Genomic DNA, 26,732 nt, shown 5'->3' on the forward strand with positions numbered 1-26,732 from the left:
GTTAGTTGGCAGTAGAAAAGTACAAAGCTGGTGGTTTCAGCTGACTTTCATGCTCAACCATCATCCTACATGGAGGCCCACCCGCACCTTTTCATAACAGGCATCAGCAGTGTACAGTTAATTCAAGTGTGCATGTGTGAGTGCATACTATATGTCTAAGTGTGTGTGATTTGATCCAGGCAGAGGCAGGAAGAGCAATGCAAAGTCTGAAGCACTTGAGCCCAACACCGAGTGGTCGTTGGCTGATTCAGCCGAACTGGATAATAAGGTTTACAAGACTGCTACCTCTACCAAAACCCATCTCAAAGAAACACATGCTCACATGTGCACAGATATGGTGAAGATCTACTGTAGTTTAGCTGCCCTCTGACTCAGGACACATTCAACAACACATGCTGGCAGAAAACAAGAGCTCACTGAAAGTTGAATACTGTGTAAATACTGATATTTCTCTTCATAAGCATATTCTTTATCATGCCTTATACTGGTACACAGAGCAGCTTATGAGGTGTGTGAGTGGCTGTGTTCCTAAACCAAACGAGCTGCCTTGCTGTCTACTGCCTACACAGGGAACATCAAAAGAATTCAAATCATGTTGAAATGGCAAGGCTGCATTTATTTGAGCAAAAACAGTATCATTTTTCTATAAAAATCTAAATCTTGAAATATTTCTATTTTATTTTTTCTATGTAATTATTCCTGTAATGGCAAAACAAATTTTCAGCTTTATCATTCCAGTCTTCAGTGTCACATGATCCTTCAGAAATATAATTTAATCTAATAATAATAATAATATGCTGAATTGATGCTCAAGAAACAATTCTATTATCAATGTTAATATTTTTTTGTGAAAACCGTAATACATTATTTGGTGAATAGAAAATGTAAAAGAACAGCATTTATTTGAAATAGAAATCTTTTGTAACATATAAATGTCTTTACTGTCACTTTTGATCAATTTAATGCATCCTTGCTGAATATAAGTGTACATAACGAGTGAAAAAAACTTTTTGTTTTTTAATGAAAATGAGCTTTAACAATACTTTTTGGATAATACTTTTTCCCACTTTGGATTAATATTACCTCTGAGCTCATTAAGAGGTTCTCCTAGAAGAAAACAAGCAATTCTGCCTAAAATTTGGCCAAAATGAGGCATCTCAGAAGGCTGCATAATCAGTTGCATATATTAGATGTATATGATGCTGTCTATGTAGGCAGTACATGCTCATAAAATCAGTGTGTGTGGATAAAGAAAGTGTCTGTTGTGTAGCTAAGCTCACACACTCCTACCTTTCTGTACAAAATCAAAAGTTTAAATGCTAAAAACGCAATAGCATGAGCCTGCATGAGTCATAAAGAGCATGGGTTAATGTTCAGTGCGATTTGTTGTGATTTCTTCAAGTGGTTCTGTTCTGTTTTTTCTTTAAAGCACATTGATTATGAACAAAATTAGGAAGCACAGAGCAGGCTGAAGCAATGCCAGCAAGTACATTTGCAATTTGGATGAAGAGTTTCAGAGAAGAAACCCATTTTCAACTGCGCTCTCTCACGTGCACACATAAACGGCTGTTTATGAATGTAAACAATAAAAATGGAAAACAGGTGCTGCAGGTGCTGTGATCCAAACACTGCATACAACGGATTTGGCCTGTATTTGCAAATGAGGCTAGAAAAAATACAAAACGCACATCAACATACACACTCTCACGCACACGAAATGCTCGGGTTGTGTGATGAACAGAGGAGGAACAGGGATGTGGCCCCCCTGTGGCCCAGAGAACCACTGCAGCTTGTGGGTGGCAGTCCAAGGTTCTGTTCTTTGGTTCTGGGCTCTTATTGGCCATCCTAAACAATTATTTATGACATCGCTTCCCCCAGATAATACAGAACCCTCACCCACATCCTTCTTTTTCAGCTCATAACAGCAAAAATAGGCACGAAAAACACTTGAGTCCATCAGATGAATTGAAGGCTGCTCTTTAAACTGATGCAGCTCTGCCTAAAATCTCTCTACGGCTTGCTGGAACTCACAAAACCCTTCTCACCAGGTTAAAGAAAATCACACAACCGCTTCACACAACTGTTTGTACCGCTTCATTCTCGCTCTTTTCTACCGAAGGCCTGTAAACATTACGAACCACATTAAAGGCCCCAATGAAACACTCAGAATCCACCGATTTCACTTCAAACACTGTTTAGATGCACACTAAAGGAGGTAAAATGGTCATGTGATTCTATATAGAGGGACTCTCTGGGGTGAAGTGGGGGTGGGAGATCTCTTTGGGGTGCTTTATATTTGTTCGACGACACTGAAAGACTAAAATACAAACAGATAAAAAAACAACAACAACTGTTATAGCGGATGCAGTGCGCTTTCCTCCACGGTGTTGTCAGAAAATACACTAGTGATTCGTTTCGATGAACGTGTAGTGGGTTCAAATGCAAAAAGGCCTCATTTTCCTTCTTTAACACTTTTTTTTGATTTTGCATTCTGTTTTCCTGCAACTCTCTGAGGCCTCTGTGATGCTCAGAAAAACAACACTTGGCAAGGAAATACACAAAAGTACAGAAAATATATGGAAGCAGATTATATCCATACAGGGAGAAAATGCAGTGTTCAGCCATTGTTCATATTCGTCTCTCTTCTCCGTGTTCGTTTTTTTTTTTTTTCGAGCCAGGACTTTGGCCAGACGGTAAAAGCTGTAAGCTCTGTGAGTTCGTACCAAACTAAACAAGGAAAAAATAAATAAAAGCTTTATGGGTCCTTCAAATGTCACTCAATAACAGATCTCATGTAGTTATATATTTTCATTTTTCTGTTGAAATATTACTTCTAATCCTGGAAGCAGATTTGAAAATAGTCCTTTGAATCCTTTAATTCTTTTTGTTATTTTTTGTGTCTTTTTTTTTCCCAAAATACTTCATTAGAAAAAAGTCGTTCTCAGCAGGTGTTGAGAAAAATATAGACTGTGAAAAGCTCAGACTCCAGGTTAAGACTGTCCCACCCCTCAGAGAGATGCTTCACACTCTTCATCTTCAGCACAAAGGCATCTGAAGAATGAACGTCCTCTTCAAATCCACACCTGCTTCGACCTTTCCGAATCAATCCTCAGCTCTTACTCGCATCTATCTCTCCTCAGCTCCGACCCCCACCCCACCCCCCATCACTTCTCTTCAGAAGCCCTGTATATGACAGTAAGCCTCGAGACTGGAGAAAAGGATGTAGAGAAACCAGAGACTGAAGAAAAAGAGTGTCGTGAGGATGCGCTGTGCGCGCGGGCCGCCCAGCTCTCCACCGATGTGAGGCCTGCGCCGGTACAGCAGGACACCCACCGCCAGGAAGGCAAAGATGGTGAAGAGGGTGACAGAAAATGCCAGGGAACCTGCTGGCACCTTGAACTCACGACCCTGCATGTTCCAGTAGATGGCGGCCACTGACCACGCCACACCGATTCCCAGGAAAACGTTCACGGCGTTGCTACCGGTCACGTTTCCGATAGACGCGTCCGCGTAACTGTCCTGCACCGCTGAAACTTTACTGGCAAAGGTGTCTGAGGAGAAAAAGAAAGATGCTGATGTAGATGCTTTCATAAAAAAAAGTATAATGATCTATGATTAACATGCATTAAAATGAAAGGAATCAGATTTTGTACTGATTTGATGAGATAAAATAGTTAATTGAACTTTAAAACATACTTTATCAAAACTTCCTCCCCGATCCAAAGAGCATTTATTAAAACAAATCAGCAAAATGTACTTTTCTGATGTCAGAACGTTCACCCTCAATAAATGCAAGGGTCCGAGAGAGAAAATGGTCATTAAACTCCATGTCTGATTTTGGCACAAAAAAACTTCAGGGAACCATAAAATAATAACAATATACAGTAATTCAAAGTTTGGGGTTGGTAAGATGTTTTAATGTTTTTGACACCAAGGCTGCATTGATTTGATCAGAAATACAGTAAAAACAGTAATATTGTGAAATATTATTACAATTTAGAACTACTGTTTTCTGTTTTAATAAATGTGATGGAAAAGCTGAATTTTCAACATCATTACTCCAGTCTTCAGTGTCACATGATGTTATTTTAATATCACTGAGACACTATTATAGTTTTTATTAATATTTTGAATCAGTTAATATTTTGATATTAATATTTCATTTTAATGTTTTGTAATTTTGCTGTGTTTTTGTAATTTTTAATAGTTTATTTTATATGAACTTTTATCTCAAGTTAAGTTATTATAGTACATCAAATTAAACGAAAATGTTTTTTCATGGTTTTAGTTTCAGTTAATGTTTTAGTTGACTATAATAACCGACATGATCCTTCAGAAATTATTCTAATATGCTGATTTGCTGCTCAAGAAACATCTCTTATTATTATTATTAATGTTGAAAACAGTTGTGCTGCTTAATACTTTTGTTTATTTCAGGATTTTTTTTGATGAAATCTTTACTGTCACTTTTTTATGTCCTTGCTGAATTAAAGTATATCTTTAAATACTTTTCCAAGGTAGTGCATATGAAATCACCTCTTTAACACTGTATTTATAACAACAATGTATCATGTGGGCAATTTTAAAAAAAACTCACAAACTCACCAGGGACGGACGTTCCCAGGGCTACAAACACCACAGCGGTGACTGAGTCCTTCAGGCCAATGGTGCAGCCGAAGTGACTGGCCAGGTCACCAATCACAGCCGTCAAAAGACCGATGATCACTATAGAAACAATGAAACACGCCCACCCGTTCCAGTATTCCGTGGGCGGGACGCAGGCAAACAGGACCTTCCAGAACACAGTCAGGAAGTGCATGACATAGTCAAAACAAGACGGCAGACGTTCTTCTCCCCCCTCATCCTCATCCTCATCTCCTGAGATAAAGACAGAAAGACAGAAAGGAAAAAGAAAGAAAGGAAAGCAGAATTGGAGTAGGGAAAAATAAGAAAATGAAAAATGTTAGTATTGTTATGTCACCCACATTACACATCTTCCACACCTGACCAAAGCCCTCTCTTTGACATCATGGTGATTTGATAGTCACGGTAACTGAAGGCTAGATACTGTGACAGCAGTGTTTCTATTTCAACACAGGGTCATAAAAGACTAATATGTAGAATTCATTTTGGGAGTAAATCTGTGGGGATGAATTTAAACATGGTAGAACATATCAAACCGAGCTGATAATGCTACACTTCTATTTGTAGCTGAAATCCTTATTAAATTAGCCAAATGTTTAGTAAATGAACAAGGGCAGAGGGATCAGTAGAACCGTGTAGGAGTGTTGTGGGCACAGTTTTCATGTGGGCCTGGGCACATAAGAGATATAAAAGAAATTGTGTGTGTGTGTGCAATATGAGCATGAGTGTATGTTTATATAATAACTGAGATGTAAAAATTTTGAAGACCCACACAAAATTAAAGTTTTGTTGCTTTTGGTCTTCAAAAGTTCGATTTTTTAAAATGTTTTGAGCATTATCTTATGCTCACAAGGGCTGCATTTATTTAATCATAAAATATAGTAAAAACAGTATTAATGTGAAATATTATTACTATTTATTACATGGCTTGGTTGAATTCCAATGTAGAATGCGGACAGTTATTTCTTGATAACAGACCGCTACGAAGTATAACACACCGTTGCCATGAAAAACAGAGCGTTGCTATGGACGCGGAACGGACTATTTTCTTTAGCGGAAGCAATACAATCGTTTTTAAATCAATAAACTCCTTTTTAAATCAATATTTTGTGTCAAATTATTTATTTATTTTGTAGGTAGCCATGTAATAAGCGGGATAATGTATAGCGAGGCGGTTGTTATAGCGAATAACAACCCCTTCAGGCTGATTCAAGACCGTTCAGCCTGTCTGGGTTGTTATTTGCTATAACAACCGCCTCGCTATACATTATCCCTTACTTAAAATAACTGTTTTCTATTTTAATATGTTTTAAAATGTAATTTATTCCTGTGATGCAAAGCTGAATTTTCAGCATCATTACTCTAGTCTTCAGTGTCACATGATCTTTTAGGCCCTGTTTGCACCTGGTGTTAAGATGCGTTTTGGTCAAACTGATCACAAGTGAACAACGCTAAATACAGGTGTAAACGGGGTTTTGTGGGCTTTTGACCACTGCTAGTGGCAGTCGAAAACGCATTCGACCCTCAGATAGTTTGGTTTCAGTGTTGATAATCACCTGCACTGACAGTTATGGCCTCCATGAATTGTTCTCTCCAGGAGTTTGTTCCCACGACCAGAGCCAGGTTAGTCTTCTTAATCAGCTTATCTACTGTACTCTACAGCAAAAACACACAACAACCACAAAACATAATAAAAATTCTTCCATAGTGCAAAAGACTGCTAGTCTCCTGAATTCTGCATGTGTGTGTACCTTAAACTCGTACGACTCCTCAATGATGATCTCTATTTTTGCATGCTCGCCCAGTACAGGCTTCCCCATCTCTGCTATTCTTCTCGCTTCCTCTTCCTCCGATGACATCTTCCTCTCTGCAATATCTACAAGAGATTAAGAGACAGAGAGAAACTTTCGTGTTGGATTGTGTCATATTAGTACATCAAATACACACACACACACACACACACACACAGTAGTAAAGACTTTCAGAACATTTCAGTAAGAGTGTGCAGAAAAAAAAAAAAAAGAAAAAAAAAAAAAATCACATGCACTCCATAATTCATAGACTTTTCATTAATATTCCTCAATATATTCATTGTGCATTTACACTGCACTAAATTCATGTGCGTGTTTAGAGTCATCGGGGCTCATTCAGGAAACACAAGCACAGGGAATTTGTTTAAAACGTTCATAAAGTCATTCTTGCGTAACTTGTCGCACTGAATCGAATGTGACTACTTACGAAACATTGCTTTTACCATCAATTTATGCAGAAATTGGTTCTGCTTTTGTTTTATGAATGAGGCCAACTGTCACTTTAGTTTCTCTTATTAGAAAGACTACACATGCAAACACACACACACAACAGATTAACAGCCAAACTTTTGTTTGACTGAAACAAGTGCGAGCTGTGCTGTTGAACTGAGTGATTCAGAAGGACAACAGCACAACATCCACACACACACCGCAAAAAAGCCTCAAAGTTAAGATGAACTTTCAAAACCCCCTGCAACCCAAAGCTTATCTTCTCGTGCACGTGTTGTAACACACACAAACCTGGAGACACACGTGTGTGTTCATCCACAGAGTGAGGCAGACGAGACCACAATTACTGCAGATGGCCTCATCTTGCCTCACACACACACACACACACACACACACACACACACTGTACATACACAACTCAAACTTACCATCAGCTAATAACAGAGCTGTGTGTGGAGAAAAGAGAAAGGGAGGGGTGGAATGACATGAAGAACAAATTAGACAGATAATGGTGGAGGGAAATGCAGTGAGATGTTGGATAGGATTTATTTACTCCGATAAACATGAATAAAAATATTCGCAGCCGCTGGCGTTTCATCACCCAATACAGAATGTCCGAGCCGGACAGGTGCGACAGGTGTGACCGGCCAGATGTGATCAGATGTGATAGTGTGGGCTGATCCAGAGAGCCGGAGCGGGTGGTTGCTCCTGGCAACAGGAGTGTCTAGTAGCATTTGAGATGTAGCGACAGAACAAAGAGGTGCTAAAGCTATCCTTATTATTCACACACGTTTGCTTTCCTATCGTGATGCGGAATTTCCATTGGCTACAATTGCTTTAATACTGAGTTAATGATATTGTCCGTCCACTAACCCTCAGAAAAACCTTTTAGCATTTTTATATTTAAATGTAAATATTTTTTGGTAACACTTAAAGAGATAGTTGACCCAAAAATGAAAATTATGTCATCCTTTATTTACCCTCATGTTGTTCCAAACTTGTATGACTTTCTTTCTTTTTTTTCTGTGGAATTTAAAAGTTTTAAAAGATAGTATACCATGAAAGTCAATGGGGTCCAACAATAAGCAGAGGCTCCGTGATTTTTCCAGATGTTTGTGATTGATTGTAATGTTTGTGATAAGAATTAAAGGGTTAGTTCACCCAAAAATGAAAATTCTGTCAGTAATTACTCACCCTCATGTTGTTCCAACCCCGTAAGACCTTCGTTCATCTTCGGAACACAAATTAAGATATTTTTGATTAAATCTGAGAGCTGGCTCACTCCTCCATAGGCTTCTAAAGACGTTATAACTTGCTGGCCCAGAAAATGCATTAAAGACATCGTTAATATAGTCCAAGTGATTACAGTGGCTCAATCTTAAGTTTATAAAGCGACGAGAATACTTTTTGTGCGCAAAAAACAAAACAAAAATAACGACTTTATTCCACTATTCATTTCCTTCTCTCTGGGCCTCGAGTTTTTTCACGTAGTGTTTTAGCGCAGCGCGTCTGTGTTGCACGTCACCACGTAGGCTCACTATTGGCCGATGCTGGTCATGTGTGTGATGCGTGTGAGAAGGAAATGAATAGTGGAATAAAGTCGTTATTTTTGGGGTTTTTTGCGCACAAAAAGTATTCTCGTCACTCTCGTCACTCGTCACAAAAAAAAGTTTTTTTGTGAAACCACTGGAGTCACAAACATTAATGATGTCTTTAATACCATTCTGGGGCATGAATGTGGTAGTTGCGTAGCTGTCAATGGAGAGACAGAAATCTCTCAGATTTCATCAAAAATATCTTAATTTGTGTTGCGAAGATGAATGAAAGTCTTACAGGTTTGGAACGACATGAGGGTGAGTAAATTATGACAGAACTAACCCTTTAAGTCATTAAGGCTTCTTTGGAAGTTTGCTAAGGGACTAAATTAAATTTTCATTTTTGGATGAACTTTCAACTTTAAAACAATAAGGTTCCATTTGTTAATGCGTTAGGTATTCTGAATTAACAACAAGGATTTTTAACAACACTTATTAATCTAGTACCCTGACCCACACACATTTACACAAATATGAGCACCAACTACAGGAATCAATTTCTTTGTCTCTCCATTACTTTTTTTTTTCTTTCTGTGTGTATAATGACTTTAATAGTTCTGTAATCAGTGCTGTAATTTTCTGTTGCTGAGGATGAATGAGATGGCGAACAAACAAGCTTTGATTAAGTGTGTGTGTATGTGTGCTGAGATGAAAATATCGACCCATAATGAGAAGCTGGATGTGTAAATAAGCCCATCATTTATACTCGAATGTGTCTGTGAGAAGGGGTGGGGGGGTAGGGTGTCTTGATGCACATTATTATTAACCAGTAATTTATGTAGCATTGTCAGCTCTAGGCTTTTCAGCATGTCTGTTTCATGACAGCACACACAGATGTGTCAAACACACAAAGGAATTCATTTAATCTATCCATCACTTTCCCTCTCTCACTGTTCTTTCTTGGAAGCTTCGATTCAACAGTTCAGTGCAAATCTATTGCACATCAGCGCTAGCAACAGCTGATGGTACCTTAGCAACCGATACCAGACTCCAGGCTCTCTGCGCCTTACGTTCTGTGAGGTAATGGGATCGTGGGATGTAGGTGTCGATATTCAGGCGAAAACTCCCTTGTCGTTGGCTCATTCACAGCTATTCCCCCATCACACACGTGAATGCAGAGATAGCAACACACACACACACACACACACACTGAGGTGATATTGGCAATTCTGTGATAAAATGATTCCCTTCTGATGATCTTCTCTTTAAACATCCTTTATACACAGTCTATGCTTATAAATGAATAGTTTTCAAGTTTTTGTTAACTTAAATGTACTAAATGTTTTGCACTAATTTTGAAAAATATACCAAAATTAATACATATGACATGACAAAATGTTGACTGAATTTTTAGGATATTTGTTTGTTTTCTTTGACCAAAACAACGAATAAAATTCATCATCCCTCACCTGCCTCTCTCTATCTTTCTCCAGTCTCACAGTTTTCCTGCTGTCTCACCCTTTTTTCATAACTGACTCTACCTCCATATATATATATCCAGTTGGTGTATAAGAGGGTTCAAAGCCAAAGAAAGCATCCAGTATTTCGATGTATAAAGCTGAGAATGTTTATTTAGATCCCTTAACATATTTTGCAGCGACAGCACAGGATCAGCAGTTCTAAAGTCGTGTTTTGATGTAGGACAAGTGATTTGTCTCCTATTACAGGTTCAGTTTAAAAATCAAATACAATCCATTTGATACAATCTTTTATCTATCTGCATAGAAGACTACTAAAAAAAATAAACTTGCGTTACTGAATCGACACAGCGAAACAAAATTATACGAGTTTCGAAAGGCATGAAGGTGAATAATTAAAAACAGAATTTTCATTTTCCGGTGAACAAATCTTACTCGCTCACTGAATTATTAGAATTGTTCACTGAATCATCAAGGAACCAGAATTTCATTTGGAGGAAATAGAATCAGAACCACAATCGCTAAATTACAAACAGCACAAGATAACTACTACAATTAACAGAATGCAGTTTCCCATGGAAACAAGAATGTTAAAAAAAAAAAATCCTCATTATTGGTTGACAAAACAAATTATAGTCATGAATGCGCATATATCTGATCTGAGGAACTTTTTTTCTGGGTTTCTCTGTACATCAAAATGAAATCTTATCCAAGTTCATGTTGGCACGAAAATAAAGAAATATCTAATGAATAATTAATAAACTGCTTGTTTACAAGCACACAAGTGAGGAGACAAGCCAACATGTTGTTTTTGTGGGCTTAGGTAAGTTAATAAGTAGGTTGTTTAATATTGTCCAGGCGAGATGAGAGCTCAAACAGAGAGGACCAGCTGTTCTTCATCTCTCATTCTTTTTGAAGGGTATAATACTGGGACAAGGACACATGCATACATGCAAACACACACACACTTTACCGCAGTGCTGCGGTGTGGGTGCTGGTAGCATTGACCACGTCTGCCTGATTTATGGAGAGGTATTGAGAGACTTGACTACTTGGTGTGTGTGTGTGTGTGCGCGTGCGCGTGTGTGTGTGTGTGTGTTTGTATTCATTTCTCACACTCTTTGAGATCCTGCACTGGCATTTAAGGTCAATGTTTACTGAAACTCCAAAGGAGTCTGAAAAAGCAGCACTGCTTGCTAATCCTTCACATAGTTTCCTAAACAACAGTCTTAAGGCATTTTTGAAACTATATAAAAACAGAAAGACAAAGACAGGAACGTTGCCATTTTTAAAGCATCACAAAAATGTCATCACAGCATTTCTCGTGCGAGTCGGAGATGAGTCAGTTTGAGAGCTGCGCCCTGTGGGTCTTCATTGGATTCATGCGCTTTGAGTAAAATTCCCAGTCCACTTGGCGGCCATCTTGGCCATGCCCCTAGGTAGCTATTTTATATCTAGGCAATAGGCATCTTATCAACTTGAATTGGAATATCTCAGAATTTTTTTTGCTAACCTTATGTTTCAATAATGTATATAAGAAATAAGATCTGACAAAGATAGCTTCTTCAGCTCAAAGTAAGCAAAATACATCATGCCGCTAAAAGACAAATGCGTTCTAGAGCAAAACACAAAGAAAGTTCTTTTATCATTAAGGCAGTTAGTATCTTTTTTATTTATTTATTTATTTTTATATTAGCTTTTATATGTTAGCAAGTGAGCTACTTTCAACACCATGGCTCAAACACAGCCGCCAAATTGAGGGTTGTGATTTTTCCCATTCATTTTTATATGAGTGGTCCATCTGTCCATATTATTACAATTTTAAGTAACTTTAAGTAATTTTAAGTTTTCTATTTTAATATATTTTAAAATGTCCTGTATTCCTGTGATGGCAAAGCTGAATTTTCAGCATCATTACTCTTCAGTGTCACATGATCCTTCAGAAATCATTCTAATATCCTGATTTGCTGCTCAAGAAACATGTTGTGGAAACTGTGATACATTTCTTCAGGATTCTTTGATGAATAGCAAGTTCATAAGAACTGCATTTACTGTCACTTTTGATCAAATTAATGCGTACTTGCTAAATAAAATTATTCTTTCAAAAACAAATCTTACTGCCCCCAGACGTGAACGTACTATATCGTAAACCTCATAAAACAACAAGACGCTTGCTGCTACCGATGAAAACGTCATGAAACATGAAGACAGCAGAATAACACATATACACTCATGGTGATGGTCAAATGCTCTAATGACCTGATAAAGAGCCACTGGATGAATCAAAAGGAATTTAGAAATGAATGAATCGATGAACAGCGGGATGTGGTTTGTGGCAGTAAACGGTGTGTGTTTTACCTTTCTGGAGGCTCATGTCCACCATGCGTGGTTCAGCTAGCTCCAGGTAAAAGTTTTTGTTTTTTTCATACTCCTCATCATCGATAATCTTAACCTGTATGGTTTTACTGAAAGAGAAAGAGAGAGAGAGAGAAACACAACATCAGAGGTCAGTGAGGGGTCAGTGGACTGTCCTGAGGTCAGAGGTCAAACACACTGTATCATCTTTCTATGATTCATTCTCCTAGCTGTCATGTACCATCAATCATGTTTGCTAACAAAAAGGTTATCTGCAAAAAAAACAGTGATGGGTTTTAGTTCAAACTCTAGACCCGGTTGTTTGTAGTAACACTACAGTACATATAATTAAATTAGTATTTTAATCACGTTTCTCATTAGCAAGGTTGTAACATTGCTAGTAGAAAGAAATCATGTATCGATGTTCAATTTGCAAATGAATCACATTTTTCAGCTTACTTGATTGATAACTGAAACAAAACCTGTAAATGCATTCAATCATTTTACAGCTATGAAGAAAGTTCAACAACTGCATGTGTAAACAATTGTTTAAAAACATTCATATATACAGTAGTTTGTATCTTAGCTAGCCTCATTGCTGTTGCCCAACACTGGCAAATTGTTGATCTGCCTACATGACTGTTTACTTCAAGGTGACCTATTATGCCCCTTTTCACAAGATGTAATATAAATCTATGGTGTACCCAGAATGTGTCTGTGAAAGTTCAGCTCAAAATACCCCCAGATAATTTATTATAGCTTGTCAAATTTGCCCTTTTTTGGGTGTGAGCAAAAACGTGCCGTTTTTGAGTGGCAATAACAAAACACGCAAATTTCAGTCAAATTTCAGAAATAACCAGTAGAGACTCATGAAGAGGTTGCAACTTTTAGACTGAACCTGGACATTTCTGAATGGTTGGTGGATTGATTTATGTAGTTGTTGTGGAGTTACATTGATTCATCTCATCGACCTGCATGTATCGTCGTGTTTAACTTTTACACAAGTTGACAGTTCCCTGAGGTCTTTATAAGACAGCTGTGACATTTGGTCAAATAGTGTTCTGTGCAGCCGACGACAGAACAGTTTGCATGCTTTTCTCGAAATTTTGCCATTGCGTTAGAACTGGTTACACTGCTGTCGCTTGCGAAAACCAAATGGTAGCGCTGTGGGTGGAAACGTGCAGATTAAGGGGCGGCAATATTATAATAAGATCCCCTTTCTACGTCAGAAGGGGAGTGAAATCTGATCGGCTTATTTTTTGACGTGCTTGCAGAGAAAAGCTTACCAAAACAACGTCACTGGGTTGTCACTTTTCATGTTTTCTGGGTTGGTGGATGCACCGGGGACCCGATTATAGCACTTAAAGTCAGATTTTCATGATATGTCCCCTTTAAGGAATCAGTCTTTCATTTCCCCCCCGTCACTCTTTCATTGCTAAATTCTCAGCATGTGTGTGTGTATTTATAACTCAGCATGTGATTGATGTTGACCTGGTTTCTCTGTGACTGTGAGTAACACCTGTTTCAGCTGAGTTTCAATGAGAGTTTCTCTCTCTCTCTGTGTGTGTGTGTGCGTGCGTGCGTGCGTTAAACCTGTGAACATACCCCTTCCTCCATTCGGATCAGTTACTCACAGTACAGCTGTCTACAGACCCACACCTCTTCATCTCTCTCTCTAATATGTCTTTCAGTCTAACATACTCATGTTCTCATTCCCTTTTGCTCTGCCCTGTTTCCCCTCCATTAGCGGACACATTATATTCAAACGTCCTCTCAGCCTTACTCACTCTCACACAGCGAAGAGAGAAACAACACACACACACACACACACACACACACACGAGCACACTGTGACAGGGCTGCACGTTTGGTCTGTGATCTGATGTAGGTCATAAAGGAACAGTAAAATTTGCTGAAATTTCAGCAGCCATTACTCCAGTATTCAGTAGCTGCGTTTACATGGACCCTAATAATACATTTGTTATCGGACTAGTAGCACAGTCAAAATAAAAAAAAGTCACATGTAACCACGTCAGTTGGAATGAATTGGCCAAATCCGATTAAAACTTCATTCGGATTGTAAGGGGTGGTTGAAACCTTTTCCGATCCGATCGAGAGGTCATGTAAACACTTGACTGGATTGAAAACCGAAACCGGAAAGTACTGCGCATGTGACATGGAAATGGCGTAATGATGTATGACGTGTGGAACGAGCTGTTGTTGTAATTGAATGAAGAGTCATAAATGACTGTCGTGTCATTCAAAATATTCTCCTTCCACTCATGTCCCACCAGTCCTTTTGTTAAATCTGTTCTTTAAAACAAAGAAAAGCAGCAATGTAGGAGAATGGTTTGTATGCGAAAACGGCGGGAAACTCTATATATTAGTGCACGTCAAAAAATCTATTCCGATTTGAAGCTTGTGACATAGGCTATAAACGAGCACATAAACCCGATCACTTAAACAATTCATTCCGAATTAAACAAAAGGTGTTCATGTAAACGTAGCCAGTCACATTGATCTTTCAGAAATCATTCTAAATGCTGATCGTAGTCAAGCTCGCATCAGCTGACTCTCAGCTGATCCACGTCTACCTATAGGAGTACGACGCCTATCACTGTATACATATATAAGCTCCTTCAGTATTATCAGCAGCTATCACGTTTCTCAGGAGCTAATACCCTCCTCCATCCCCAGCTCCTCTCGTCCAGTCGGTATGGCATTCTGATTCTCCTTGAATCAGAATAAATTCTCGAATTATGTACTTTAAAATCTTGAATTAATGATATCTGCAATACATTCATGTTGGTTCTGTTCTGTTTACCCTAAGGGGGGTTTTGCTGCTCTCCCTGCTCTTATCCATACTAGGCTGCAAGGATGCGCAGGGAGTTCTTGCCCAGAACAGAACCAATCCTAACTGTATGCTAATTGTCAATCGTATTTGATGATAGTGGTCCTGACAGAAGTGCAATAAAAATATAATAAAAGATGTCGGTATGACTTACATTCCAAGTCATCTCTAAAGCCTTAAAACAACCATGAGAAAGTGGATTTTGTTTTTATGGCATTTGTTGGCTGGTTGTACTCTAGATTCTAGAACATAGCATATTTTTATATAAAATTACAGAAATCCGCATTATATAAAATAAATATATTCAAATTGACACTCTCATGGGTCTCAAACCTTCATTACTGTAGCTCTTTATTTCTATTCTGTTTCCTCCTTATGTTCCTCCCCAAAACCCATTACGTCTATGGAATGACCCCATTTAGATAGCTATGTAAACGTGTGTGTGTGTGTGTGTGTGTGTGTGTGTGTGTGTGTGTGTGTGTGTGTGTGTGTCTGGTCAACCCTATGTTGTGGGGACCAAATCTCAGTTGTGAGGAAATTGTTTTATCCCTACAAGGAAAACAGCTTATAAATCATACTAAATTATGTCTTGTTGAAAATGTAAAAATGCAGAACGTTAAGGGTAGGTTTAGGGTTAGGGGATAAGAATATAGAGTTTGTACAGTTTAAAAATCATTATGTCTACGGAAAGTCCCCATAAAACATGCATGGAAACCAAACGTGTGTTTGTGTGTGTGTTTGAGTGTGCTAGAAGTAAAGGATATACAGTAAACAAGATTTATTCCTGTCTAGTGAAAAAAGCCCTTACAGTGGCCTCTCCGCCCGTTCGAGCTCCAGTGACTCGGCAGATTGCAAATGAATCTTAACATTGCACATGTGCTCAAACTCAGAAAAGACAACATTCCTCCTCTGTTCTTTTTCCACTCTGGGAATTAAACGCAATCTTAAGCCGAAACACACTTTCACGCACCACTGCGTTCTGAAATGTGATCTAGGATGACCAGACGTCCTGTTAACCCGAGATAAACCCAGTTTCACAAGGTGTGTCCTGGTGTTCTGACAATTCACTAAAAAGCATAACTGCCTCCAAGTTTCAGCTGTCAACAGTTTCTGGTTTTGTTTGCGAATGTCAATAGAATCACCGCAGAACTGTTTCATTGCCATTGCAAGCTGATTTGCCGATACCTTCATTCTAGAACACCTATCAGCAAGTCTGCTTGAAATGTATCGGGTTGCCATAACAACTCCAGGCACTTGCTGCTGCCTCTGCTGCTCCCTGCCATCCTACAAAGTACAAGCACTAGAATTCTACAAGTGGAACTTAAATGTAAAAGGTTCCAAATGTTGTTTAAAAATCATTTCATGAATTTAAGGCAATAAGCCTAAACTAGTGTATGTACTTTCGCTTTAAGTAAAAAAAAGTGAGATGGTTTTTGCAAGCTTTTAGATATTATATCCATCAATCTCCACTCTATTTTCCATCTCCGTTTGCTCCTCGTGTCATAATCAAAACTAAAAAAACGAATTCCCACTGCCTATTCACACCGTCTAACAAGTTTCTCGGCAGGTGTGTTTCTGAGAGAGAAAAAAACCTGTTGGACAGTGTGAATATGTGGGCAATAAAATCTGTGTATTTATTTTAGGACAGTACAGTCAAATGCATCCTCAAAACCCAGAGCAAACGACATAAAATCCAAACATTAAATCAATATATTTAAAGGTTTGTTATTTCTATCTGGACTAATGCTGCCCACTTCAGCCAAGGTTACTACAGTTGTGTTGCACTGACAAAACACACAGACATTTCTGAAAAAATATATTTCTTAGTAGACCTGACTACTAATATTTTCCAAACATATGAGAGAAGTTAATAGTGAATGGTGCTCTAATCTCAAATGCTTCGTTCACACTGCCCCAATCTTTCTGCACTCATTTCATATATTAATTTCGCAAGGAATAAAACTGGATCAAAAAGTGTAGCCAATATCTGGTACTTACACTTCAGCACAAAGGCAAGAGACAATGTAGTAGTTGTCAGATTGGAAAGAAAAGACAAAAAACCTCCATTTAAGTCTATTCATCTCGTCATGTGCGGATCGGTTAAAGAACATGCATTTAGGTTCATGCATATCCTGTGTGTTCAAGACCGCTTACTTGTTCACTCAGTCATCATTTATAGATAGCGAATGCCTCATGCGAGTAGAAATCAATGAATTCTGGCACATCTGTAAACATTGTGCATGATGTGTCCTGAACAACATAAAAAACTATTTGAAATCTGTAATGACTATTCAGAATAAAACTAATTCCAAAACAATACATATAAATATTTTTTTAATATATTTTTTCATTTTTCATACTACAAACCAGATATAGATGCGGGCTGGATCTGCAAAATAGAATTTAGAATTTATTTTTGCTTTTCAGACTACAAAACATTGAATGAATGGATTTTAGTTGCGTACTTCAAAAAAAACGTACTCCTGTCTGAACAAAGCTTTACCTGATGCTTAACTAAGCCTGATACAGCAATAAATGATAAAATCGTGTTCATGTTAATGAGAACTTGTGCCCTAAACAGCTGTGCCCACAATAAGCGGTAGGACATTTTGGGTGCATCTCAATCTCGCAGGTTATTTTCGTAAACGAAAACTGAAACTAAGACTAAAACTATTGGTCAAAAAACATTTTCGTAAACTGAAATAAAATAGAAATTTCAACATAAATGAAAAACAAACAAAAATGCAAAATAGAAGTCGGCTATTTTAAAGCCTGTCTCAATTGCAAAATCCTACCAGTGCACTGAAATGTTCGCTCCCTAAAAAAGTCCCACAATGCACAGTGAAAACCAGGGAGCATCAATGCTCACTGTGCTCCCTTAACGGAAGTTCTGAAGCGCGCAACATAAATCGTGTGTGCCAAATCACTAGACACGCGATAAATGTTTTATAAAATACAAATCAATATTTAATTATATTTCAACATAAACATATATCGCTAGGCAGGTAATGAACATAATCTTGCAAACATTTTTAATTTATTTACAGCTGAAACATTGCACTATGTAACAAGCAACATATTTATCATAATGTACTTTAAATAACATTAGAAAAGAATGTACGAAAGATATCAGTTCGGCTGCTGTTCATAAATACCAGTAGTGATGTTGACATTGTCACGTCGCCGGAAATAGAGTCATCAGTGTCCCGATGTGTAGTGAGCCAGTGTCCTTATTGTCCTTACCAGTGCCCGAATTCATGTCCACCATATACTGATTCTCAACCTAGAAAGCTAGGGAAGCTTTGTGTTCGAATTTCCTAATTAATTCATTCGAAGAAATCAAAACCTCCTTCTCAGCAGAGCTTAATGCCCTCTCTAATCAAACACACCTGAACCGACTAATCAAAGGTTCAACTGAAAAGGTTAAATTTCTCAGGTAAGCATATCTGCAGAGAGGGAGAAAGAAGAAAGTGGGAACAAATGGAGAAAATAAAAAAATGAGAAAGAACATTATGGATGAAGGAAGAAAGAGTGGGAAAAAAGTTTTAAAAAGATGACACTCTGGCTAGTGTTATTTTCTTTCTTTTTTTAACCCAATTTTATGTAAAAATGTAAAAAAATATATATATATAAACTTTGCCATTTGTCACACTGAAAATGAAAGGTCAAGCTGAGTGCTTGGCATTGTGGGATACAGTATTCCATGCAATGAACTGTGTTTGGTATGTGATTGTTTGCATAAAATGTGCCGTATACAACCAAAGATCAATACACAAAAATAAGTATGCTAGTACTTTTGTTACGTAACGTGGTATATTAGAAACTTGCACAGCGAGGAATAATTACAGGAAACAGACTTTAAACACAAACACTCAGGAACCAGGAAAAACGCAGGAGAAAATCACACAAACATTGACGTGAACGGACAGAGACTAAAGGAGAACTGAGGGTTTAGGTATACAGAGCAAACAAAGGAACTTAATTAGTAAATTAACAGGGCACAGATGAATGACAGGACTAAACCAAAAACACAATGAAAACAAAGGAGACAGCCCATACATGTAACAGTACGGCCCCCTCCCAAAAAGGCACGTCCATGGAGGAGTGGCTGGTGGGAGGAGCCAGTGTGGAGCCAGGAGCAGGAGGAGCCAGATGTTCAGCCAGGACGAGGCCCCAGGACGGATTCGAAGGCAGGAGTAGCCATGGTGCCGACTTGATGGAAGGTGCCCTGGGGACGACCGACAGAGATGCAGCTGTTGAAGAGGGAAACACAGGTGGAGAGGACAGGCCGATGAGCCCACGCGAAACCGGTGGCCCTGGAGACCGAGGTGGAGCCGCAGCAGCAAGAGTCCGAGGTGGAACCGGTGAACCAGAGGACAGAGGCTGAGCCGGTGGTATCGAGGACGAAGGCGGAGCTGGAGGGACGAGAGAGCCCGGAGAAGCCGTATGGCCAATGGTTTCCGGTGGAGAAGAGGGAGGGAGGAGCCAGGGTGGAGCCGATGTGCTGTATGGAGCTGGTGGCCTGAAGACACTGGGCAGGTCTTCACGGCATGTGGGAGCTGCAGAGGGACTGAAGGACATCAGCGGAGGCCGGGCTGAGGAACTGGCTGATTGAGGAGGTGGGAGAGGGAGGCCGGGCGGGCATTTTGGAGAGACAGGGGGCTCTGGAGATACAGGAGATGCTAGAGAAACAGGGGGCGCTGGAGATACAGGGAGACTGGGAATAATCTCTCCAAAAAGACCATTAAGTTAACCTCAAAAATGTATTTAAGCTCCTCTAAATACCAGAGTCCATAATGGCTCCCCTCCATCCCATCGAACTCCACTAAAATTCCCTCCACGACGAACGATGTTGCCGGCTCACGCACCTGGGCAGACTCTAGCGGTGGTTGGGCTCCGCGGCGATGACTCCTTCCGACCTCCTCTCTGGTTTGGGCTCGTCCATCGCGGCGGGCTGGTCTCTATGGTCTGCAGTGGGCACAGGCAACTCCATCGTGTCGGGGGTGGATGGCTGGTCTCTGGCGGCTCTGGAGTCGGAGCGGGGCTGGTAGACGGTGAACTGGGACTCGTTGCACACCAGCACCCACTTGACGAACTCTGCGAATGTGCCCGAGGACCCACACCGAGCCTTTGTGCACTCGTTAAGGCTGGCAAGAAAGAAAGCACACACAGGGAGCGAACGGGGAAGTCCGTTAGGCTCATCTGGTAGAGAAATCCGCTGATGTGGGCCTCGAGGCTTTACTGGTCCTGCTTGAGGCATAACATCAGTACAGCAGGTGAGGCCATGCTGTTTTCTGTTGGGTCCGTTCTTCTCTCTCCTTTAACTAATTAAACAGACTGGGGAAAACTAGGTCCCAGGACTAAACCAAAAACACAATGAAAGCATAGGAGACAGATTGATTTACAGTCAAGTCTAAGGGGCCATTTACACAACACCGTTTTCAACTAAAACTGGAAAACTTTTTAATGCGTTTTGGCCGTTCATTTACACAACAGCTTTTTTTGGGCCTGAAAACGTACACTTCAGAAAATGGGTTTCAAAGTGCAAGTTTAGCGTCTCTGTGTAAACTACTTTAACACGAATTCGTGAAAATGGTGACATCATGATCATGCATATTACGCGTTCAGTCTGTAGGCGCTTAGTTTTTCTTTACTAAGTGACATCGCCAACTACTGGCCTGGCATGAATAATACAGTGCTTTTATCCATTTTCGCAGATCCGTGTGAACAGGAATCGTTTTGACAAGGTTGTCATCTGTATGTGAAAAAACAAAATAAAAAACATTTTCCGTTGTTAGTATATCGTTGATGAGTAAACATACCCTAAGAAAGTGTGTTTGAACGCACAGTGCCATGAAGCAGTGTGATTATATTATTTATATACCATTAAAGTATTTATTAATTGAATTAGCTTTTATTTTTTACATTTTCAGTTTTCATTTTAATTTTAGAAATTTTCTTAGGTGATTTTTTATATTTCTATTTAGCTTTAAATTGATATTTTTTCAGCTTTAAAACTAGTAATTCAATTTAAACTATTTCCGATAGTGCCAAGGCAAAAAAAAGTATTTACGTTAAAGTTTTTCATCTAATATTTAATTTTATTTCAGCTTTATTTCAATTAACAAACACAAGTTTAATAGTTTTAGTTAACAATAACAACACTGATATAAAGTGGATTATAATTAGGCCCTGAACTGATTGACAGACTCCAATTTAATTAAAAACTAATATAAACTTGCATACAGACTCCCTCTCCCACGCGCTCTGTGTGTGAATGGCGTAGTGTTGTGTGTCTGTGAGGTGTTCCAGGCATACTGGTTGTATTTATGCAGTATCTTTTCGTCTATATTCAGTAATTCAGACCTGCAGGCACAGAGACACTCTCGAGCATCATTACTGCACCAGAAATATGCAACTAAGAAAACCTCTGTCTCATCCAAACCAAGAGTGAGGAGGAAGGAGAGGGAGAGAGTCTATGTTCTCCCCAGTGTCACCCTGATTATATAAGAGACACGTGCTAAAAATAAACCCTGCAGTGAAAAGGGTGTGTGTGTGTGTGTGTGCGAGAGCATGCATGTCTGCACTGATGGGCAAATACACACACAACCAGGGATACACGTTCACAGACTAATTTGACTCAACGCAAACACAAACACACACTGTGTTCACGCACATGCCTGCGAGCTCGTGCTCTCTGTGGTTGCCAAGGAGACACAGCTTTCTTCAGCTGAAAAGGAGCAAAGCTCTGGCTCCACACACATACACACTCCAGCCTTCCAGGATACTTTCTGGATTCGGTATGCTAACACACTCAATATGATTGTGTGTGAAAATGTCTATACAAGATAACTTACTCTTGTTAGTGTTGTTTCCTGGAGCTAATCTCAGACAAGACTCCACTGGTGGCTATTAACAATAGACCGGAACCTAAAGCCCAGGGTGGTCAGCGCTAGTGGCGCTAATAACATGCTTAGCTAGCTACTAGCGTGACGCTGAGATTCAGATGGGGCCACTTCTGTACTCAACTGTGAGGGGCTGTGCTATTACCCTCTGATTAACCTGCAACCTACCGCCAGGGTCCGAATTAACACTCGCTAAGTGCCAAATTCAAGTAAAAATTGGTTTTGGCAAGCAAATAAAATGGTTGCTCTCCAGCGGCTGGAACTGCATAATACATTGTTTAAATTGATTGTAGTGATAATATATAGTATAAGATTCAAATAAAAAAGCTGACACCAACCAAAAAAAACAAATTTTTGCCTAAAGTTTAAATATATAAATTATATATTCATTCAATTTCAATTTATTACAATTTATTTCAAATAAATGCTGTTCTTTTGAACTTTAATTAAAGAATCCAGAAAATAAATGTGCATCACAGTTTCCACAAAAATATTCAGCAGCACATCTGTTTTCAACATTGATAATAATAAGAAATGTTTTCTGAGCAGCAAATCATTAGCATATTAGAATGATTTCTGAAGGATCATGTGACACTGAAGACGTAATGATGCTGAAAATTCAGCTTTGCCATCACAGGAATAAAATACTTTTTAAAATATATTAAAATAGAAAAGAGTTAAATTTTAAAGTCTACTAATATTTCACAATTTTACTGTATTTTTGATCAAATAAATGCAGCCTTGGTGAGCATAAGAGACTATAAAAATACATTATATATATATATATATATACACATATATATACATTTTCTGAATGTTATAATTTTCTTTGTTTGTAGTTTTAAAAATATTTATGGTCTAACACTGGTGTGACAGAAAGTTAATTTTGGACCCTGCCTACAGGTGGCCATCACCATGGGAACTACTTATGGGATGGAGAGGGAGATACCTGACTCGTGTCTAATAACATCAGAACCAGAATTACAGCAGAATTGAGCTTTGTGCTGCTGAGACTGGATCTTTAGACCCAGTGCACCACTGGTTTGATCAATGCGATGCTCATACTGTAGTCGCAGTGTGTTTGTTCGCAATGTCTTTAATCAGCAATTCCTCTGCGGAAAATGGCTGTAGAGGGTTCTTACGGATAGGATTTTGATTCACAGTGGAGAGTGCTGTAATCATTTCATTGATCGATCCCTGTCTGTAATGTTACTGCCAGTGTTCAGTCGAACTGTCTTGAGATTCCAAAGGGGATTCCAAAGGGCTCCACCGTCTCTTTCTGTGTATGTTAATTATAACGGCTCAGTGGTCACAATGTCAATGAAACTCGCTGATGAATATGTGCCGCATACTTCAGCCTCGACTGTGACCCAGGTTAAAGCTAACAACAACTGTAAATCGCACTATATATACACTATGTATAGTTTGGGGTCAGTATGATTTTGTTTTAAAGAAATTAATAGTTTTATTCAGCAAGGATGCATTCGATTGATCAAAATTGACAGTAAAGACCTTTACATTGATATGAAATATTTCTATTTCAAATAAATGATGTTCTTTTGAACTTTCTATTCATCAATGAAATCTTGAAAAAAAAAAAAAAAATCCTCAAATACTGCCACACAGTGTGTTTCTTGAGCACCAAATCATCAGTATAGGATGATTTAAACTTCATCAATACCATCACAGGATTAAAAATTATTCAAATAGAAAACAGTTTGCGTAACATTGCAGTATGTGCATAATAAAGAGGAAGAACTAATTAAGTTCAGGATCATAAATGAGTTTCTGTTCTGAGCAGCCCATGCCCAGACTCTCCTTGATTAATTTACTTTTGTTTTGTTGATTTCATTTCCTATTTTAGTTGGAGAAGTACTTAACCACTGCCTGATATTTCACCCCAGAAAAGTACTTGTAGATCCATAATAATCTGCAACGTTTAGCTTTAGTTACAGTATTCAACTAAAGTCAAATTAAATTAGATTGGTAGTGAAAGAAAGAATCTCAATATCAACCTCAATCAGTGACATTCCTGTCCGAACGGAATTGGATTTCTCAGACGACCACGTTAGCCCAAAAATAGTAGGTAATTTCCTCTTTACCAAGGTTGTGAGAACAACACAGATTCGTTTTGATGTCTGCAAAACACAAATATACCTAACCTCCTCAGGGAAAACTGGTCCTGTCGGTCGGTCGGACGAGAGAGAGAGAGAGAGAGAGAGAGAGAGAGAGAGAGAGAGAGAGAGAGAGAGAGAGAGAGAGAGAGAGAGAGAGAGAGAGAGAGAGAGAGAGAGAGAGAGAGAGAGAGAGAGAGATGAGCAAAGTGTGCTAGGATCAAACTGAATTAACACTACTGCATCAAACTGAATTAACACTACTGCATATTAAATTAGAGCCCTGAAGAAAAACACACAAACAACATTGCCACCATGCAGCTCCTCCTGGGCAGAATATTAGGCATGGACAACACCACTTATCAAGTACAATCAAATATTGCCAATACTGATACATAAATTTCAGTCTGTTACTTACACAAAACTGAAAAAGGAAAGTCATAGGGGTCTGGATCTACATATGGGTGTAAATGAAGACAGAACTTTCACTTTTGGATGAAGAATTCCTTGAAATCCAAATTTATTTATGATTTACATCATATATTCATCCTCTTTGCTGTTCAATCCATTATTCAAGCAGCTCTCCTCATCTGCTCTCTCACTTTCTGTCACAAGGAATTTTTCCATTCACAGGAGTCACTAAGATGCTCGAGCTGATGTCTGGAGTGAATGTAGTAAAACAAGAGTGAAGTGAACTCAGATTTACACAGACACAAGCACAGTCCCTCGATATGATCTTAGATACTTGGCAGTACAATGTTTTGCATTTATTTCCCTGAACTGTGACGGCTTGGACCACACCACAGAATTATGGTGGTCAGTTAAAAACAATCCTCGAATGCTTCATAACTGGGCTGTACAGCTTTTATGAACTGTGTTGACTTATTATTGTTAAAGGGATACTCCACTTTTTTTAGAAATAGGCTCATTTTACAACTCCCCCTGAGTTAAACAGTTGAGTTTTACCGTTTTCGAATCCATTCAGCCGAACTCCGGGATCAGCCTAGAAAATCGCGATTTCCGATTTTGCGATTTTCTAGGCTGATCCCGGAGTTCGGCTGAATAGATTCGAAAACGGTAAGACTCAACTGTTTAACTCTGGGGGAGTTGTAAAATGAGCCTATTTCCAAAAAAAGTGGAGTACCCCTTTAAGTGCAAGTAACTAGGCAAAGTATAGGCAGGAAACAAAATCGGTACATTAAACATGATGAACATCTTTTTAACTTTACACAATTACCAATTAGCCAAACGCCTGCAAAGAACTCACGACAGGAGACTCTCTGCTTATTATGCTTCATAATGGCAGAATTACTCCTGATATATTTGCCAAAACATGTTTGTGTTCTATGAAGAAACCAAAACACATTCTCAAGAAGAAGCACCTTTTATTTCATCATAAAGAATTAATAATGTTTACTTTATCTAAATGATTCATTACACTGTGGATCTCTGCTATAACTGCAGATTTAAAAAATAAATAAAAAACGTTTGAAAGCCCAAAGGGAGGCGAGAGACAGAAAACCAGGGCAGAGAAGAATCAGAGGAGAAGGCTAATGATACAGATCCTCTTTCTACTGTTGCTTTCCTTTCATCCTTCGACCAAATGCTGACTGAACTACATGCACAATAATTAAAGCTACTAACACACAAACTCCAGTGACTATAGTCACAGCAACTAACTCCACTGACTATCATTTTTTATATGCTTTATTTAAAAAAATCTAAATAGTAATAAATAATAATAAAAAACTGCATGTGAATTATACACAATAATAAAATACTTAACTCCAAGTGACTATATTTACAGCAAATTCATAAAAAATTTGTGACCAAACTGCAAGCTACTAACTCATAAACTAGTTTCTTAAATTGTTAACTCAAATTACATAAAGTCAGAAACTACAACAACTCAAATCTTAGCCAATTATTAATTAACTCAAATAAAGCTTTCCACTCACAAAAACTGCATTACTACCAACCAACATAAGTGGTATAATAAATTAAAGCCGATAAAACTGGGCCAGAAAGAGAGTCCTGGTGATCTGAAATAAAAATACTTGAAAGAGAAAGAATGAGAGAGAGAGAAGAGAGAATTGGTTCCTGGTGCATTCTGGTGCATCGTGCTGCAGCATCATGGGAATATAACTAGCCGAGAAGGAGATCCCCGACACACACACACACACGCACACACAGACACTCGATCACACACTCACTCACTCACAAACTCACACAGACATTGGGTTTCCACGTTTTATGGGGACTTCCCATAGACATAATTATTTTTATACTGTGCTAAAAAAAAAAAATCATAAATGAAGCTGTAAGTAAAACCTCTTAACTCCACCCGCCTCAATCTTGAATGAAGTGCTGCACATTTTAGACCATCTCTGCTTGTTTGCGATGCAAACGTAAGTCAAGATTGACTTTACTCAAGAAACACTATATAGAAAGGCTAATGTTTTATGTACAGTATTTGAGGAGCAGAGAAGAGTGTCTTATTTGCAGTGTTTGGGGGGGCCCAAAAATTTATTTTGCACGTCACAATATTAAGTATTTCCGGCCCTGCCCACAATGTAGGGTTTTCCAGGA

At 38.7% G+C, this 26,732-nt stretch overlaps 1 protein-coding gene across 4 annotated transcripts in view; it reads right to left on the reverse strand.

The window, feature by feature from the left end:
• Window positions 1-2,643: 2,643 nt before the first annotated feature.
• Window positions 2,644-26,732, reverse strand: part of slc8a3 (solute carrier family 8 member 3) — a 42,126-nt gene continuing 18,037 nt past the window's right edge. Inside the window, exons 3-8 of one of the 4 annotated variants that reach the window (XM_084093830.1) lie at window positions 12,277-12,383; window positions 7,334-7,351; window positions 6,396-6,520; window positions 6,201-6,300; window positions 4,606-4,875; window positions 2,644-3,551 (exon numbers count right to left, since the gene is read on the reverse strand). In XM_084093830.1, coding sequence (XP_083949956.1) covers window positions 3,175-3,551; window positions 4,606-4,875; window positions 6,201-6,300; window positions 6,396-6,520; window positions 7,334-7,351; window positions 12,277-12,383 — 997 coding nt within the window. In that variant the 3' untranslated portion in view covers window positions 2,644-3,174. Of the gene's footprint in view, window positions 3,552-4,605; window positions 4,879-6,200; window positions 6,301-6,395; window positions 6,521-7,333; window positions 7,352-12,276; window positions 12,384-26,732 lie in introns of all 4 variants that reach the window. The other 3 variants (XM_084093829.1, XM_084093832.1, XM_084093831.1) reach the window with 3 other exon arrangements.

This window comes from Abramis brama (assembly GCF_963993115.1).
Source record: "Abramis brama genome assembly, chromosome: 19".
Classification (NCBI taxonomy): Eukaryota; Metazoa; Chordata; class Actinopteri; order Cypriniformes; family Leuciscidae; genus Abramis; species Abramis brama.